The sequence below is a fragment of the Lithobates pipiens genome, unplaced genomic scaffold, assembly GCF_037356315.1.
Source record: "Lithobates pipiens isolate NorthernLeopardFrog02 unplaced genomic scaffold, aLitPip1_a1.2 Scaffold_13, whole genome shotgun sequence".
Classification (NCBI taxonomy): Eukaryota; Metazoa; Chordata; class Amphibia; order Anura; family Ranidae; genus Lithobates; species Lithobates pipiens.
Genome location: NW_027507718.1, coordinates 351,635,412 through 351,653,727, shown reverse-complemented (window position 1 = coordinate 351,653,727; position 18,316 = coordinate 351,635,412). Strand labels below are relative to the sequence as shown.

Sequence of the window (18,316 nt, the reverse complement as noted above, 5' to 3'; positions counted from 1 at the left end):
TGATGGGAACTCATGGGGCTGCACTGATAATCGGGCACTGGTGATTAGTGCCCTCATCAGATCAGCTCTCTTTTCCTTACATGCTGTCTCTGTGTGAGGAAAAGAGAGTTGATAACCAACAAGTCTGTTTACATATGACCAGCAGTGGACACAGTTGATCACATATAAAGGGCCGCTATGATTGGCCATTTACCCCGATCTGTGATCTGCTGTGTCCAAGGGACACAGCAATCACAGACAATTCCAGACAATTCCCAATGTGTGCCCGAGGGGGCACACAGGAAACGTGTTCTCAGGATGCCCTTCCAGAACTGGAGACCGGCACTGTAGCCATATATATCGGCTATAACATTGTGGGCAAGTGGTTAAATTAGCTGCTAAAGTAAAAACCCAGGGTTTAATATGACTTTAATAAATTAGTATTTCAGGGTGAAACAGCCACCAGTATGACTCAAACCAACTTTTGATTCTGTCTCAAATAAGCATTCAGCTTCCCTGAACACTCACATCCTATGCCAACCATTTAGCAGCTCACAATGTTTCATTATGAGACCTCTTGTCCTTTCCTCGTACAATATGTTTATTAATAATCGAACAGAAACAAGTGCAGCACAGTGCACATATAACATTGATAGGCCTTAAAACAGATAATGACAAAAGGAATACAAGGCAAAACAGTCTACAGGTTGTGCGTGGATTGAATATGAACTCCTTTTGTCCTTTCCATACCTTGTACAACAGCATAGGCTACACATGCAGGCTTTATTTCCACCATAGATTAAGTTGTTTAAATTGTTTATTGTGTTTTGTTTTACTTTGATAAAACTTACAGAAGTATAAGCGAATTCAGTCCTTGAAACACTTGAGGGGAGATCCGGTTTATTTTGTTGTTCTCAATGACTCTGTTGAGAATGAGATAAATGTTTAATAGAGACAAATTCACAAAATAAATGTAGCATCACCAAGAATATACATTATTAAAGCCATCCATTCTTCAAGTGTGTTCTTCCAGTTACATTTCGGAATAAGCACAAATCTTATCAGGGACATATTACGATTGTATCAGGGGATGTGTGGTGTGAAAGGTGTTTACTATGCATTACCATCATTGTGTGAACTGTTGGGCAGTTTTAAAATGTACAGTATAGGAAGTCAAATTAGGGTGTACAGTTAAGGCTTAGCAATGATAGATGTAAGTGAATAATTAAAAATGTATTCTATTCAGTTGGCTTGTTCGGGATCTTTTTGGGGGGGTAAAATCCACAGATGCAACTAATTAATGCACAAATCAATTTTTTTTATACTTTTTATTATTAATAAACTACACTATTTACCAAAAGTATTGGAACGCCTGGCTTTACATGCACTTGAACTTTAGTCTTAGTCTTAGTCCATAGGGTTAAAAATTGAGTTGGCCCATCCTTTACAGCGATAACAGTTTCAACTCTTCAGAGAAGGCTGTCCACAAGATTTAGGAGTGTGTCTATGGGAATTTTTTACCATTCTTTCAGAATCGTATTTGTGAAGTCAGGCACTGATGTGGACATGAAGGCCTGACTCGTAGTCTCTGCTCTTACTCATCCCAATTCTATCAGGCTGAGGCAGGCCAATCAACTTCCTCCACCCCAAACGTGCTCATCCATGTCTTTATAGACCTTGCTTTGTGCCATCCCCAAACTGTTCCCACAAAGTTGAAGCATGGAATTGTCCAAATTGTCTTGGTATGCTGACGCCTTAAGAGTTGCCTTTAGGGATGGCCGAACGGTTCGCCCGGCGGTCGGTTCGCGGCGAATTTCGGCTGTTCACGGTCCGCCCGATCGGCGGACTATTGCCGCTGTTCGCCCGGCGGACTTACGTGTTTACTGTGTAAAAGAACTTTGACCTATGATGACACATCCATCATGTGGTACAGGACAGCCAATTGAGACATTACAGCACATGGACACTTGGACATTCCCCCTAACTTATAAATAGACCCGATCCGGCGCCCATTTTCATTCTTTCGTATGTCACTATAGGGAGAGGTTGCTGTGTGGAGCAGGGAGAGACTGCAGTGACCCAAATCGCTAGCTATTAGGTCCACAAAAGTTCTTTTAAGGACTGGTATGGTATAGGTGTAGTTCAGGATATAGGTTTGAGGCACTGCTATTCAAGTCATTGTTGCAGCAGCCTGTCTTTTGTCAGTGCAGAGAGGAAAAGGACACTGTGTGCAGCAGGGACAGTCAGTTTAATCATTAGCTGTTATTATTAGGTCCACAAAAGTCCTTTTCAGGACTGGTATGGTAAAGTAGTACAGAATATAGTTTTGAGTGCTATTCAAGTTATTGTTGCAGCAGCCTGTGTTTTGTCAGTTTAAAGAGGGACAGACAGGAAGCTGTGTGTGGCTGTGAGGGACAGTCAGTTTAATCAGTAGCTGTTACTATTAGGTCCACAAAGCTTCTTTTCAGGACTGGTATGGTAATAGGGTTGTACACGTATAATACTCTTTCTTCCAAATATAGAATTTATACTTGACTGCTGCCCTTCTGCTGCAGTAGTCCTTTATGAGTATAGGGACTGAGGTACAGTCTGCTAATCACAACCTACTAGTTGCACAAAGGTCCTTCTAAGGACTGGTAAGGTATAGTGTACTACAGTATATAGGGTTGAGTGAGGTACAGTCTGCTAATCCTTAAGGACTGGTATAGGTCCACAATGTATAGGGTTGAGGTGCACTACTGCTGACTGCTGCCCAATTCTGCAGCAGTCCTTTATCAGTATAGGGACTGAGGTACAGTCTGCTAATCACAACCTACTAGTTCCACAAAGGTCCTTATAAGGACTGGTAAGGTATAGCGTACTAGAGTATATAGGGTTGAGTGAGGTACAGTCTGCTAATCACAACCTACTAGTTGCACAAAGGTCCTTCTAAGGACTGGTAAGGTATAGCGTACTAGAGTATATAGGGTTGAGTGAGGTACAGTCTGCTAATCCTTAAGGACTGGTATAGGTCCACAATATATAGGGTTGTGGTGCATTACTGCTGACTGCTGCCCTATTCTGCAGCAGTCCTTTATCAGTATAGGGACTGAGGTACAGTCTGCTAATCACAACCTACTAGTTGCACAAAGGTCCTTCTAAGGACTGGTAAGGTATAGCGTACTAGAGTATATAGGGTTGAGTGAGGTACAGTCTGCTAATCACAACCTACTAGTTGCACAAAGGTCCTTCTAAGGACTGGTAAGGTATAGCGTACTAGAGTATATAGGGTTGAGTGAGGTACAGTCTGCTAATCCTTAAGGACTGGTATAGGTCCACAATATATAGGGTTGAGGTGCACTACTGCTGACTGCTGCCCTATTCTGCAGCAGTCCTTTATCAGTATAGGGACTGAGAGTTTTGTCACAGGGTCATTTAAAAAATGACAGGCAGAGGAAGAGGCAGGCCCTTCCGCAGGGGTGGTTGGGGTAGGGCAGGAGCAACATGCTTGAGCCAAAGTGGGAAATTGCAGAAGGTGCGTGCGATTACGTCAAAGGAAGCAACAGAATTGGTTGACTGGCTCACTCAGCCTTACTCTTCTGCACCCTCCTCATCCTCTCGATCTGCACCCTCTTCTTCACTCTCTGCTATCTGCACCCCCAAAGACACTACCACCAACAACACCACCACCACCACCACCACATACCTTCCGCTTGAGTCACAGGAATTATTTACCGATCCATATCAAGACATTTCTGATGCGCAGCCACTCTTGGCATTGGATCAGGAAGAGGAGGTAGCAACAACCGCTACTCAAGCAGTCTGACGACAGTACTCAGATCAGCCCAAGGAGGAGGTTGGTCCCCGGTGTTGCTGCCTACTCCGAGATCTCTACTTATAGCGGTGGGGAAGGTGACGTCGATGATGACGTGTCTAGTGATGTCACGTGGGTGCCCACAAGAGAGGAAGAGGAGGGGAGTTCAGAGGGAGATATGGACCAGCAGATAGGGAGGAGAAGCAGGAATAACTTACATTGCACAGGAGGGACAAAGCAGACTGCTAATGTATCAGGAGCGAGTCATCGACCATGTACGGTCACATCTGGCGCTCCCAGGACGCCGGCACATGGCTCTGCAGTGTGGGCTTTTTTTAACGTCTCCGCTGCTGACAATAGTGTTGCCATCTGCAATCTTTGCAGTCAACGCATTAGTCGCGGTAAGCCCAACACTCACCTAGGGACGACCGCCTTAAGAAGGCACATGAGCTGCCATCATGAGCCCAGTGGGAGCAATGGAACACACAAAGCCACACCCCAGGCTCTTACCATCCAGCCTCGTCTTCTACTTCTCCTTCTCCTCTCTCCTCACAATTGTCCTCCACTCCACCTTCCATCACGCCAAGCTCACGTTTTTCTGCAAAAAGGCAGGCTTCCGTGGGCCTAATGTTCGAGCGTAAAAAAATGATGATGCCGGATAACCCTCTTGCCCAACGGTTGACGGCTGGCTTGTCAGAACTGATAGCCCGCCAACTACTGCCATATAAACTGGTGGACTCGGAGGCCTTTCGAAAATTTGTGGCCATTGGAACACCACAATGGAAGGTCCCAGGAAGGAAGTATTTCTCACAGAAGGGCATCCCAGAGCTATATGGCCATGTTCAGCGGCAAGTGAATGTATCTCTGGCACACAGTGTCGGTGCCAAGATACATCTGACCACAGACACGTGGTCTAGCAAACACGGGCAGGGAAGGTATATCACTTTTACTGCCCACTGGGTGAACCTTCTGACGGCCGTCAAGCATGTAACCCGTGGCACCCGTGTAGATTTGGTTTTACCGCCACGGATTGCATGCAGGCCTGGCTCTTCTTCTCCTCCTCCTCCTACTCCATCCTCCTCCCTCTCCTCCTCGGCTGACTCCTCCTTTTCCGCTGCTAGCGTCTCTTCCGCTGCGCCGCCCAAGCTCCCCAGAACCTATTCGACATGCCAGGTGAGACGTTGCCCTGCCGTGCTGCGTCTGTTGTGCCTGAAAGCCAAGAGCCACACTGGCCCGGCACTCTTTTCAGCTTTGCGTTCACAGGCAGATCAGTGGCTAACACCGCTCAATCTGACAGTTGGTAAAGTGGTGTGTGACAACGGTGCCAATCTGCTTAGCGCATTGAAACAGGGCAAAATTACACACGTGCCATGCATGGTACACGTCTTAAACTTGGTCGTGCAGCGATTCGTTGTCAAATACCCTGGGGTCCAAGACATCTTGCGGCAGGCAAGGAAAATCTCGGCCCATTTCAGAAGATCTTAAACGGCCATGGCTCGCCTTCTGCGGCCATTTGAGGAGATCACCAAACTGGTCAGTCGCAGCCATGGCGCCATCAGTGACATAGTACCTTATGCCTTCTTTATGGAGCGTGCATTGCATCGTGTCATTGATCAAGCTGTGGAGGAGCAGGAGCGGGAAGATGAGGAAGTCGCAATGCTGGATGAATTCCCAGGGGCGGCTACTCTATCTGAGACAGGTGAACAACAGGAGTCTGAAGAGGAGTCAGAGGAGGATGGTGCCGGGGCGGATGAGGAGGAGCAAGAAGAGCATGCTTTAAACCTTTCTGGGATCCCTGTTGTTGTGCGTGGATGGGGAGAGGAGAATGAAGAGGACGACATTATCCTGGATGATGAGCAGGAGCCAGGCCACCACACCGCTTCCAGTTTAGTGCAAATGGGGGCCTTCATACTCCAGTGTTTTAATAGGGACCCCCGTATAAAAAGCATAAGGGTCAAGGACCAGTACTGGGTGGCAACGTACTTAGACCCCCGGTACAAACACAAAATGGCGGAAATGTTACCGCCGTCACAGAGGGCTGTCAGAATGGAACACTTCCAGGCCTTGCTTGGAGAAATGCTGCATTCTGCTTTTGCGTGCGCTGGCAGAGGAGCAATTCCCACTCCCAGAGAAGGAGTTGTGGGTACCAATCCAACAGCGCCTGCAAGAAGAGGCCGGTTTGAAGATGTGTTGGTGACTTCTGATATGAGGTCATTCTTTCAGCCGACCCATCGACAGGTGTCATCCGGATCCAGCATCAGGGAATGCCTAGACCGTCAGGTGTCCGACTACATCGGGTTAACGGCCGATGTGGACACTCTGAGGAGTGATGAACCCCTGGACTACTGGGTGGGCAGGCTTGACCTCTGGCCAGAGCTTGCCCAATTTGCAATCGACGTTCAGCGCAGCAGAGGGGATCGTGACCGATAAGCGTACTCGCCTAGCTCACGACAGTGTTAACTACCTCACATTTCTAAAAATGAATGAGGCATGGATCTCGGAGGAATTCAACACATGTGACCAGTAGACCATGTATATGTCTATAAACGATTTTTTTAATCGAGCACACAGACCTTCTTTCTTCATTTGGCTCACTTCCTTGTCCAAAAAAAACACACCGTACTATATGCCCGTACCCTCCTGTTTGAAGAGGTTGAGCGGTGTCATATTTTTGGGGCCCAGCAGCAAGTTGCTGGTATCAGTGCTGCTGTTAGTGCTCTCTATCTTGGTGCTGGTGTCAATGCACTCTATCACGGGGCAGGTGTCAGTGCTGTATATCACGGTGCTGGTGTCAGTGCTGTATATCACGGTGCTGGTGTCAGTGCTTTATGTCACGCTGCTGATGTCAGTGCTCTCTATCACGGTGCTGGTGTCAGATCACTCTATCACGGTGCAGGTGTCAGTGCTCTATATCACGGTGCTGGTGCTGGTGATCATCTCCTGCAACCTCTTCTTTGCCTACCCTGACCTTCCCTCTCCTCCATTGCCTTCATGCGCTCCACAGTCCTGAATTGTCAGAATTTCACATATAAAAAAAGAATGCTTGTAGTCCCAGATTCACCTCATACATGTGTTATGTCATTGGCCATGTGGTGGGACTATGTGTGCACAGCTAGTAATTATTTTGTGCTGCAAATTTGACCTGTAAGTTTGCAAAGTTCACCTCCCATTGAAGTCAATGGGGCCCACCACGAACGTTACGGTTCGCGAACTGTCGGCTGAGTTCGTCGGAAGTTCGCCCATCACTAGTTGCCTTCACTGAAACTAAGGGGCCAAGCACAATCCATGGAGAGCAACCCCACACCATAATCCCCCCTCCTTCAAATGATTTGGACCAGTGCACATAGCAAGGTCCATAAAGACATGGATGAGCAAGTTTGGGTTGGAGGAATTTGATTCCTGACCTCAGCCTGTTAGAATTGGGATGAGTTAGAGCAGAGACTGCAAGTCAGGCCTTCATGTCCACATCAGTGCCTGACTTCACAAATACGCTTCTGGAAGTATGGACAAACATTCCCATAAACACACTCCTAAACTTTGTGAGTTGAAGCTGTTATAGCTGCAAAGGGTGGGCCAACGGTTGGCTACAGCCCAAGCCTGTGCGGGCATCCCGTACGTATGCATGGTGTCGTAACTTCACACATTTGTGGTGGAAGTGAAAATGGCGATCAGGAATTCTCCCCCTCCGGGGAGGAAGTCACACAAGCTGCACTGGCGATGGGGGCACCTATGGTGGGCGAGTGGGGGATATGGGAGTGAGGCACCTGCGACCCATTTGAATCACTTTACTAATGAGCAGCACTATAATAATCCCAGGAAGCAAGAGGATCTTTTAGTGATCCTGAGCGTCCTGGAGTGTATGGTAATTGGTCTTTCCAATGCTCCAATGCAAGTACTTGGCACATGTCAGTTCATCAATCTGTTTGCTCTGCATGCCTGTGGCAGGTAAAAGCTACACCTAATAAATAGCTAATAAATAGCTATTAATACCACTACTTTCTTCAACAGATTCACCCGGCCTTCTTTGGTTATCCATGGAGCCATAGATCTCCTGTGCAAGCCATAGTTTGGCATTGATTAATACACCCCTGTTAGCGTTATCTATCTACATCATCATTAAGGTAAATCTAAGCAAATTTAGATTTTATACATATAGAGTATTGAGATACTAAAGTCCACATTAATGCGGCGTACACACGATAAACTGCCGGACTTTGCAGCTGAGGTCTGCCGAACTTTCCGAACGAGCGGACCTGCCCACACACGACCAGACTTTTCCAGCGGGCTAGGTCCGACAGACAACCCGCCGGACTTTTGAAATGAACGGACTTGCCCACACATGGAGAAAAGTTCATTCATTTTGAACGTGGCTCCAGGTAGCCGGGACTACCAAAGGAAGTCAATGTCGCCGCCTCCATTGGTGAGATAGACACCTCGCCTACCCCCTCCACCTGGTATGAATTTAAAGGGGAAGCCCTACGCCGGAAAAACGGCATGGGTGGTGCCCTACGCCGAAAAAACGGCATGGGTTGTCCTCCCAAAGTCCATAGCAGACCCTTATATGAGCACGCAGCCCGGCCGGTCAGGAAAGGGGGTGGGGATGAGCGAGCGCCCCCCCTCCTGAGCCGTACCAGGCTTCCTGCCCTCAACATGGGGGGTGCTTTGGGGAAGGGGGGCCCTGCGGCCCCCCCGCCCCAAAGCACCTTGTCCCCATGTTGATGAGGACAAGGGCCTTTTCCCGACAACCTTGGCCATTGGTTGGAGATCATCTGATTGATTTTTAAAGGAATTCTGGTTAGGAGATTTAACCATTCACACCCTCAATTGGTAACTATACTTTATGTTTAAAAAAAAAAAAAAGAAACTGTTCCTTTGCTACTTGTTGATATTTGAAATGTTAAATAATCATTTTCTAAACAGCAAACCTATCCCCTGAGGAAGACCGTGACCATGTAGGTCAAAACGAGTTGGTAATTTTGTACTACAGATCTTCTAATATGTGATGTTGTGTGCAATCTTGTGTTTGCACTTTTTGTATTTGGGATGATATCATATCCCCTCACCAGAGCTCATATTTTTACCTGTTACATGTCTATGTCAATGCTAACTTTCAATAAAGAATCTTTTTTAATTTATTCATTCTTTGATATTATTAACTTCGCTGGAACCCACACACCCTCCCCCCCCCCGGGAAACCTTTCCTGTATTGTATTTGTTTGAGGTGTGCAGAACCAATATCCCTCATATCATGTTTTTCTTATGCTGTAAGACATGGATGAGCAAGTTTTGGGTGGAGAAACTTGACTGGCCTGTACAGATTTCTGACCTTTGCCCGATAGAACACCTTTGGGATAAATTAGAGTGGAGACTGTAAGCCAGGCCTTATTGTCCACATCACTGCCTGACCTCACAAATGCACTTCTGAATGAATGGTCAAACATTCCCAGAGACAAACTTCTAAACCTTGTGGACAGTAGGGATGAGCCGAACACCCCCCAGTTCAGTTTGCGCCAGAACCTTGGAACGGACAAAAAATTTGTACGAACTTTAGAACCCTATTAAAGTCTATGGGACTCGAATGTTCAAAATCAAAAGTGCTAATTTTAAAGGCTAATATGCAAGATATGCAACAGACAACATCAGCAATAAGGGGTATCTTCTGGTGTATACTGTGCTGGAGACACACAACACCCACTTTAACTCCTGCAGATGCCTGTATTAGAGAACACCAGCAATTAAAAGTAGATACAGGTGTATACTGTGCTGGAGGCATACAACACCCACTTTAACTCCTGCAGATGCCTGTATTAGAGAACACCAGCAATAAAGGGTAGATACAGGTGTATACTGTGCTGGAGGCACACAGCACCCACTAACTCCTGCAGATGCCTGTATTAGAGAACACCAGCAAAAAGGGGTAGATACAGGTGTATACTGTGCTGGAGGCACACAACACCCACTTTAACTCCTGCAGATGCCTGAGAAAAGAACACTGTCCCTGCCTATCTTGCTCTTTCCCTGCACGCCGGAACACACTACACAAGGCCGTCGAGGTGGCGGCCTTATTTAGTGTGGGGTGTGTACTAAACCCCCTGAGCTATAATTGCCCACAGGCATCCTGCCTGTGGCCAATTATGGCTCTCCTTGCTGCCGGCGCTGTGATTGGCCAAGCATGAGCCAGCAATGCACTGCGATGGCGTAGTGCATTGTGGGCCATTCGTACCACACGAATTTGGTGCGGATGGTCCACAAAGTTCTGAATTCACTGAACAGACGAACGGCTGATGTTCGAGTCGAACACCGAGCTCATCCCTAATGGATAGCCTTCACAGAACTCAATATTGAACCCTACCGACTAAGACTGGGATGCCATTAAAGTTCATGTTCGTGTATAGGCAGGCATCCCAATACGTTTGGTAAATTGTGTAGTTTAATCCAACCTAATTCAACTAAAATATTCTTTTCAAAATAACTTATAAAGACCTGTTAAATATCTCAAGTCTATGCAAGTACTATGGATTTGGAAAATGAGTTGCTTTCTCTGTTTAATACTGTCATACTCGTACGTTGGATTGAAAGTAACTAAATCAATCCAATAACTGAAGAAAGTCTGTCAATTTTGTATTATCATTCCGATCTGGATTTTTAATTGTAAATGTGATAAATAAGCAAAAGAAATAAAAAGTCATTTGGCAAGAGGATTCCAATTTCAACAAGCAAATGTAAATGCTCAGTCAATTCAGAAGTTTAAGTTTATTTGCATGCATACTGGGAATACAAGACTAATTTGTCAATGCAAGGTAATCTCTCCTAAACAAATAAAGCCTGAGAGACTGAATTGACATTATCAAGTTTATAAGACATTTTGTATGCCATTTTATCTCAAGGGGAACTTTGTTACAATTAGATTTTTTAACCTGACTTATTACTGAGAAGCTATAATACACTACTGAGCAGCACTGCAATCATACAACAATATAGCTAAATCAGATGATAATGAGTCTGAAAACATTGACCCTCCATTTAATGGAATATGTGGATTAGCTTAGCGTAATGGTGGCAGTAATATCAGTCTACTATAAAAGCATCATCTCTGAATTTTTTATTTTATTTCCATTCCTTTATTAGTTTTCTATGCCGACCGGGCCATAGCCGAAAGACGGCTACAGCGCGGTCGGCTTATTCTGGGAGGGCGTCCATGGACGTCCTCCCAGAATCTTGCTCCCACGTGCCCTCTGTGGTGCACACCCAGGAACATCCATGACCGCCGGGTCTTCTGCATCACGGATCACGGTAAACGGCTGGTGATCACTTGTAAACAAACCAGGGTCACATCATGACACTGATTCCTCCCTCCCCTCACTGTACCGATCGGGGAGAGGGGGAGAGATGGCAGCAGCACTGTGGGCTGGATGTGAAGTGCCCACAGTGCTGCTCTGTGCCAATACTCTCCCCATACTGTGCAATACTCTGCCAATACTGTGCAATACTCTACCAATACTCTGCAACACTGTGCAATACTCTGCCAATAATCTACCAATACTGTGCAACACTGCAATACTCTGCCAATATTCTGCAACACTGTGCAATACTCTGCAACACTGCAATACTCTGCCAATACTCTGAAAAACTGCAATACTCTGCAATAATCTGCCAATACTCTGCCAATACTCGCAAATACTCGCAAATACTCTGCAATAAATTTTAAAAGAAACAAAGAATTTTTTTTTTATCGAATTTTCAGTCTTTTTTGATTAATAGCGCAAAAAATAAAAAACCCAGCGAATTAAATTACCACCAAAAGAAAGCTCTATTTGTGTGAAACTATGGGTACAGTGTTGCATGACTGAGTAATTGTCATTCAAAGTGTGAGAGCAACGAAAACTGAAAATTGGTCTGGTTAGGAAGGGTGTTTACATGCCCAGTGGTCAAATGGTTAAATCAAACTATACAAAAACCGAGATGCAATTCTCGCCAACATTGTCACTTAAAACCATACACATTAAATACAAAAATAATTTTCCTCCCCCTTCCCCCCACCTCTTCCACCTCCCTACCCCTCCCTCTGACCTATTCTTTGCTGGCCTCCCCCTACCCTGCATCTCCCAAATCTCCAAACCTTTTGCCCACTATTTACCCATCATTTCAGCAAATCTAATTGTCTGCTTAAACTCGGACCAGACTCTCCACTCCTCTACAAAACCTTCCATTCCATCCTCTCCGCTGAAACTTAAGTATTCCAAATTATAGGTTTCACTTATTTTACTGCACCAACTCCTTATTGTGGGACTTTCTAGCTCCTGCCACTGTCGGGCCATGGTTCCAAGTGCCTTACACCCCTGCCAGCAAATTGCGAGACGTACTTTTGGCTTTTTTTGTTTCATTTGTTTTTATTGAAAAAGAAAAAACAGAATATAGTATACAGAACATATAGAGAGAGATATATATATATAACAGCTGTCGGTTCACAAGGCGTGGAGAACATACTCACTATTGGCATAACAATAGCTATCTGTTAAGAATTCCATTATAGGATCAGGAAAGTTAAGGCTGTTCGCCAACGTGAAGTTCAGTCAACAAAGGTTCCACTATGTGGTCTCTCGCAAAAACATTTAACCTTTGTAAAATCCACAGAATAGAGATCAAGTGGGGGGGGGGGGGGGGTAGGAAAGAGAGAAAGAAAAGGAAGGAAAGAGATGAGGTTAAGCTTCGGGAGGGAGAGGGGGGGAGGGAGTTAAGAACTGCCTCGGTCCAATCTTAGTTCGTTAAGGGTGTCACAAGAACCATAGCTCACCCAGTTTGAGACATAATATCTGTATATGCAGATGTACATTTAAAGGCGAACCAGCAGGACCATATCTTCTTTACCAGGTCTGACTTATTCTGAAGGGAGTAAGTGAGATCTTCCATGTGATATGCATGGTCTACTTCTGACAACCATTGGCATAATGAGGGTATGGTTGTTTGTTTCCAGTAACGTGGGATTAAGCAAATGTGGTGTTATTGATTTTTTATAAGTTCCTGCTGGTGAACTTGTACAATGTAGAAGTACCTTTTACTCTAGATCTAGAAGGATCTCTTTTACCCAGTGTAAGATGGCTAGCCAATAGGGTCGGATGAGTGGGCAAAAACAACAGATGTGAGCATGTGTGGCTTGTTTCCCACATCCACGCCAGCATAGGGGTGATGTTTGTGGAAACGTCTTGTATAGTGCCACTGTCGTGTAATGCCATCTCATCAGCAGTTTATAGTTCACTTCCACCGTTTTAGAGGCCATGGAAGAGATGTGGGCCATTGACAAAATAGTAGACTTCTGTGCCTCTGTCAGATCCTTATGAAAGTCCTTTTCCCAATTGGCCAGGAAAGTGGGATGCCCTGTGATGGATAGAGACTGTAGGGCCTGGTAGAAAAAGGATATTGGTCTCTCAACCAGCTGATCTTCCGAAAAGGCAGATTCGATAGGTGTTAATTCGGATGTAGAGTGAAGCGGTTTCAGGAGAGAGTGAACAAAGGCTGCCAACTGACGGTATGTCCAATGGTCCATGGGTGTTGCCGCTGAACTGGATAGTAATTGAGACAGGGGCACAATACCTGCCTGGGTTGTGAATTGATGCAAAAGAGGAATAGGGCCCAGTTTCCAGGCTTGTATTCTGGGGGCTATGTTTCCAGGGGGGAAGTAGTTATGGCCAGTCAATGGCATAATAGGGGAGTTATGTTGCCAGTTGTGTTTCTTACACAAAGAGTCCCAAACCATTAGAGTCGAATGTGTAAGTGGTGAGGTGATAAGAGCCAACGTTCTATGTCTCTTAGGAATCCATATTTGGGTGAAGAGATCTGTTCCACTGAGCAACAATTCAAGGTTAACCCTTATTTTAGAATATTTATGGTACTCCTAGTCCGATATTCTATTCATAGCTATAGCCAAAAAATACTGCTTAATGTTGGGTAAGGCCAAGCCCCCTTGTCATTTAGGTCTGGCAAGGAGAACTCGAGACAACCTAGGAAGTCTTCTGTTCCAAACATATCTACCAATCAATGAGTCAATTAATGTGAAGAAGCCAGCAGGAATACCAAACGGCAGCATCTGATGTAGGAATAGCAGCCTGGGTAGAATCTTCATCTTCACACTGATCCTTCCTAACAAAGAGTGTGCCACCTGGGACCACCTTTGTAAATCTACTCTAATTGCGTTAAGAAGGGGCAGGAAATTTGCACGAAAGAGTGACGTTGGTTTAGAGGTAAGATACACGCCTAGATATTTCATTTTACTTTTTTGCCAACTACATGGCAAAGAGTCTTTAAGGAGGGCTACTGTCTTTCCAGGGACTGAGATATTTAAAATTTCCAATTTGGTCATATTCATTTTAAAGTTGGATATGTCACTAAATTGTGAGAAAGCTAGCATCAAGTTAGGGAAAAATCAGGGGTTGTTGTATGTAGAACAATATGTCATCCGCATAGCTGCATATTTGTGCTCCGAATTACCTACTGTGATTCCTTGAATATTAGGGTTGTGTCTGATCATTGAAAGAAAAGGTTCTAGAAAAGATTGATTCTAGAGTAAGATTGGTGGACCCCGGAGAAGTGAGTATAATCTCTCGTCTGTGGATGCATTATGCTCCATACGTCCATCAGCTGGGCGTCAAATAAGCGTTTACGTATGTATAGGAACCGTTTATGAGGAATACAGGATTTTCCTTGAAATATGTCAAGGCTTGGCTCCAGAGGGGTATTAAAGTCTCCTGCGAGGAGAATGCATCCACAGGCAAAGTCCCTCAGTTTTTTAAGAGTGGCCGCAATGAAGGTAGCTTGGTCTCGATTAGGGGCATATAGGGTTCGCCAATGTGCAAAGCATTCCACCCAGGCTGCCCTTAAGGAACAGAAAACGTCCATTAGGGTCACTCATCATAGATTCCAAATTAAATGAGGTTCCCCTGTGGAACCCAATGGCCACCCCTTTAGCTTTGTGAACATCCGATAGACTATAGTACCATTTAGGGTACTGCAGGGAGGATAGCTTTACAGAAGTGATATGTGTAAGGTGGGTCTCCTGCAGGAAGACAACGTCCCCCGCAGGCGACCCAGTTCTCGGTATAAGTTATGTCGTTTACCTGGCGCGTGGAGGCCCCTCACATTTAGTGAGATTAAATTCACAGCAGCCATGGGGATCCACAGAGGGGGTCAACATATGAAAGTTCGCAAGAAGTAGGACCTGAGGCAGGGGAGGTGGGAAGCAGGGAAGGAAGAGGGGAAAGAAGAGAGGGGGAGAAGAGAAATATAGGAAGAGGGAGGAAAACCTACAAGTAACATCTTGTAGCATGTATTTCGCAGACCATCTTGATTCATGGCCAGCATGTGCATGCATTTGTCTGCGGTGCAGTGAGGGGACAGTCGCGCGGGCCACCACCCCCGCATCCACCACCCGAAAAGTGGCAGGGACGCGAGGGCAGGAGACCACGCGACATCCCCCTTGGAGGGGGTGAGAGGGGGTGGCCATTGGGAAACTATCACCTAACATGGTGGAACCCGCAGTCCACAGCCCCGGCTCCCACCCCAAACAAAAAAAAAGAAACATAAGGTCACAGTTATACTATAGCACTTGGCCTATATGTTGAACAATAAGACTAAGAACACCCAACATCAATTTTCAGAACTTAAAGGGGTTGTACAGGTAAATGTTTTTTCACCTTAATGCATTCTATGCATTAAGGTGAAAAAACAGCTGACAGTGCCTGCACCCCAAGCCCCCTCCCGTTTTACTTACCTGACCCCTCGAAAGTCCCGTGCTCGTCCCTCGACGTCCTTTCCACCGTTCAGCCTGGCCGCTGATTGGCTGGAGTGGATGGATGGAAAGCAGCGCAGCCATTGGCTCGTGCTGCTGTCAATTACATCCACTGACGCGGAGCGCCGGAGGGCGGGGCCATGTGATACAGCGAGTGGCTATAGCCACCGGCTGTATCACAGGAGCGCGCCCGCAGATGCTTCTCACCATGCAAGAGAGCTCGCATGAACACACATTGTGCCTGGAACTGGGGGTACCAACCCCAAATAGGATCTCTCATTTAAATGCCAATGACATCCTACTTGAAGGTAGGCAACTTAACAAGTCCCCCGTATGTGGCACAAAGGTAGCAAGGTAGGGTATTATGGCAAAGGGAGTCATACACTTGCGGACCAAGGGAAGCAGGTACATCAAACCGGTATAGTTGAGAGGATGAACAAGTTTAGACCATCCAGTGCAGCCATTAACCCTGGGTGGTTGGTGAACTAGAAGCCGAGGTGTGGTGTTTACAGTCCACCTTCTGCCATCTTGGTTCTGAATTGTTGGGGAGAGGCGGAATGGCGTCTTGCCAGCCAGGGAGTTCCGGTGGGGAGATGTTGACATCCATGCAAAATGTTTCCAGACCTTCTGGGAACCTGAGGACTGCCGTCTTCCCATCTCTTTGTGCAATCAGTGCAGCTGGGAATCCCCATCGATAGTTGATGGAAGCTGCGTGCAGCTTTTCAGTCAGAGGTTGCAGAGCCATGTGGCGCTCCAGTGTCTCTCTAGCCAGATCACGGAAAAAAGAGAGTGTTGCACCATCAAAGTCCAAAGTGGTCGCATCTCTGGTTTTCTTCATGATTAGCTCTTTCTCTTCAAAATAATGAACCCTGAATATCACATCGCATGGGGTTTCTGCTGTAAAGTTACACGGGCGTAGAGCCCTGTGCACGCAATCTATTTTCAGGGGATGATCCGCCGCCAGTCCTAATAGCCCGTTAAAGATGCCCCGCACCGATGGAAGGAGATCCTCGTCTCCCGTCGCCTCCGAGAGCCCCGGATACAAATGTTATTCCGTCTGTTATGGTCTTCTTGGTCTTCGATCTTGTAGAGGGCCATCCTGTGGGCAATGGCGAGTGAGCAGGTGATGCCTGCAGAGACCTGATGGCAGTCACGTGTCTATCCAACCGCTGCTCCATCTCCTCCACCCGGTCCAGAACTCGTGAAAGGTCCGCTTTGACTGCAGAGACCTCCTTTTTAATGGACCGTTCGAGTCCCAGTAGCATAGACGCCAGCTCCGACTTAGTGGGGAGTCCGCCCACCAGGGCCACCACTTCGGAATGTCTGGACATGCTCCCCTCTTCCTTGGAGCCGGCAAATGAGGCACGAGAGCGATGTCTGGGCTCCGGCCTATGGTGGGGGTGGAGCCCGCACCAGAGCTCGCACCAGAGCTCGCACCTCGTGGAGAGCGGCCTAGTCCATCCAGATCCGCCAAGTCTTCTGGGTCGGCCAGGAACGTTTTTATTTAGCCATCGGATGCGCCTTTCTTCAGCAGAGACTTGTCGGTTCTCTTACCCATCCTCTCCGGTGAAGTATGTGTGCTTATGCGATAAATAAGTGCTATTATTGTGGGGTCAGTGCCGGAGCTCGGGAAGGAAGCATCTTCACCGTCGCATGTCGAGACCACGCCTCCTTCCTCCTTTTGGCTTTTATGTGCCTTATGGTGTTATATATCAACGTGCCATTGATGTCCCTTTTTCCCACAGATAGAGTTTTCTTTTGGTGGTATTTAATCACTGCTGCGGTTTTAATTTTTTTTGCACTATAAACAAAAAAGGCTGCCAATTTTTAACTTTTTGCTATAATAAATATAAAAAAAATGTTAAAAAAATTAATTTCTTCATCAGTTTAGGCCAATATGTATTCTACTACATATCTTTGGTAAAAAAAAATTGCAATAAGCATATATTGTTTGCGCAAAAGTTATAGCATCTACAAAAAGGGGCTATATTTATGGCATTTTTATAATTATTATTATTTTTTTACTAGCAGTTAGCAGTGATCAGTGATTTTTAGCGGGACTGCAACATTGTGGTAGACAGATCGGAAACCTTTGACGCTTTATTGGGGCCAGTAACATTTATACAGCGATTAGTGCTATAGAAATGCACTGAATACTGTATAAATGACACTGGCAGGGAAGGTGTTAACACTAGCTATATCTCTTAAACAAACCACAGTATCGGTATGGCGAATCACGCAACAGAGCCCCCCTGCCGCCATATACTGGCGGCAGCTGGTCGGCAAGTGGTTAAGCTACAGATAATATTTAACTCCCAAACCTGATAAATATAGGTTGAGAAGACTATCCTGATGTCCAACTATGATAAACTGCAGGATACAAATGCTGACATTTTTATGCTTGTCGTGACAAGCTAAGCACACAACATTTGATTATATTCTAACATAAGGCCATGCTTAAATACAGCCGCTTTAGTTCAACAGTGTGCCAAAAAAGCATGTGAACTGTACTGTTGCAAGCAAAGTGCTTTAAAAAAAATCATAATCAGTTACCGAGCATTGATTGGCACATGTATAATTCACCAAAATCATTGGAGCTCATTGTCAAGACACTTCAAAGCAGGTTACAAAATGTGTTTATACGCTTTTAAATACAAATATGCAAACATTGAATAGGTGATCCACAGCATAGGTGTCATATGATTTATTATTTAAACTTTTTTTTTTTTTCCACAATCAAAATTTATTGAAAGATTATAACA

The 18,316-nt window shown here is 45.7% G+C and overlaps 1 protein-coding gene across 1 annotated transcript in view; it reads right to left on the bottom strand.

Annotated features, from left to right (window-relative positions):
- Positions 1-18,316, bottom strand: part of RXFP1 (relaxin family peptide receptor 1) — a 523,212-nt gene that overhangs the window by 133,941 nt on the left and 370,955 nt on the right. Inside the window, exon 8 of the mRNA XM_077477119.1 lies at positions 831-902. Coding sequence (XP_077333245.1) covers positions 831-902 — 72 coding nt within the window. The remainder of the gene's footprint in view (positions 1-830; positions 903-18,316) is intronic.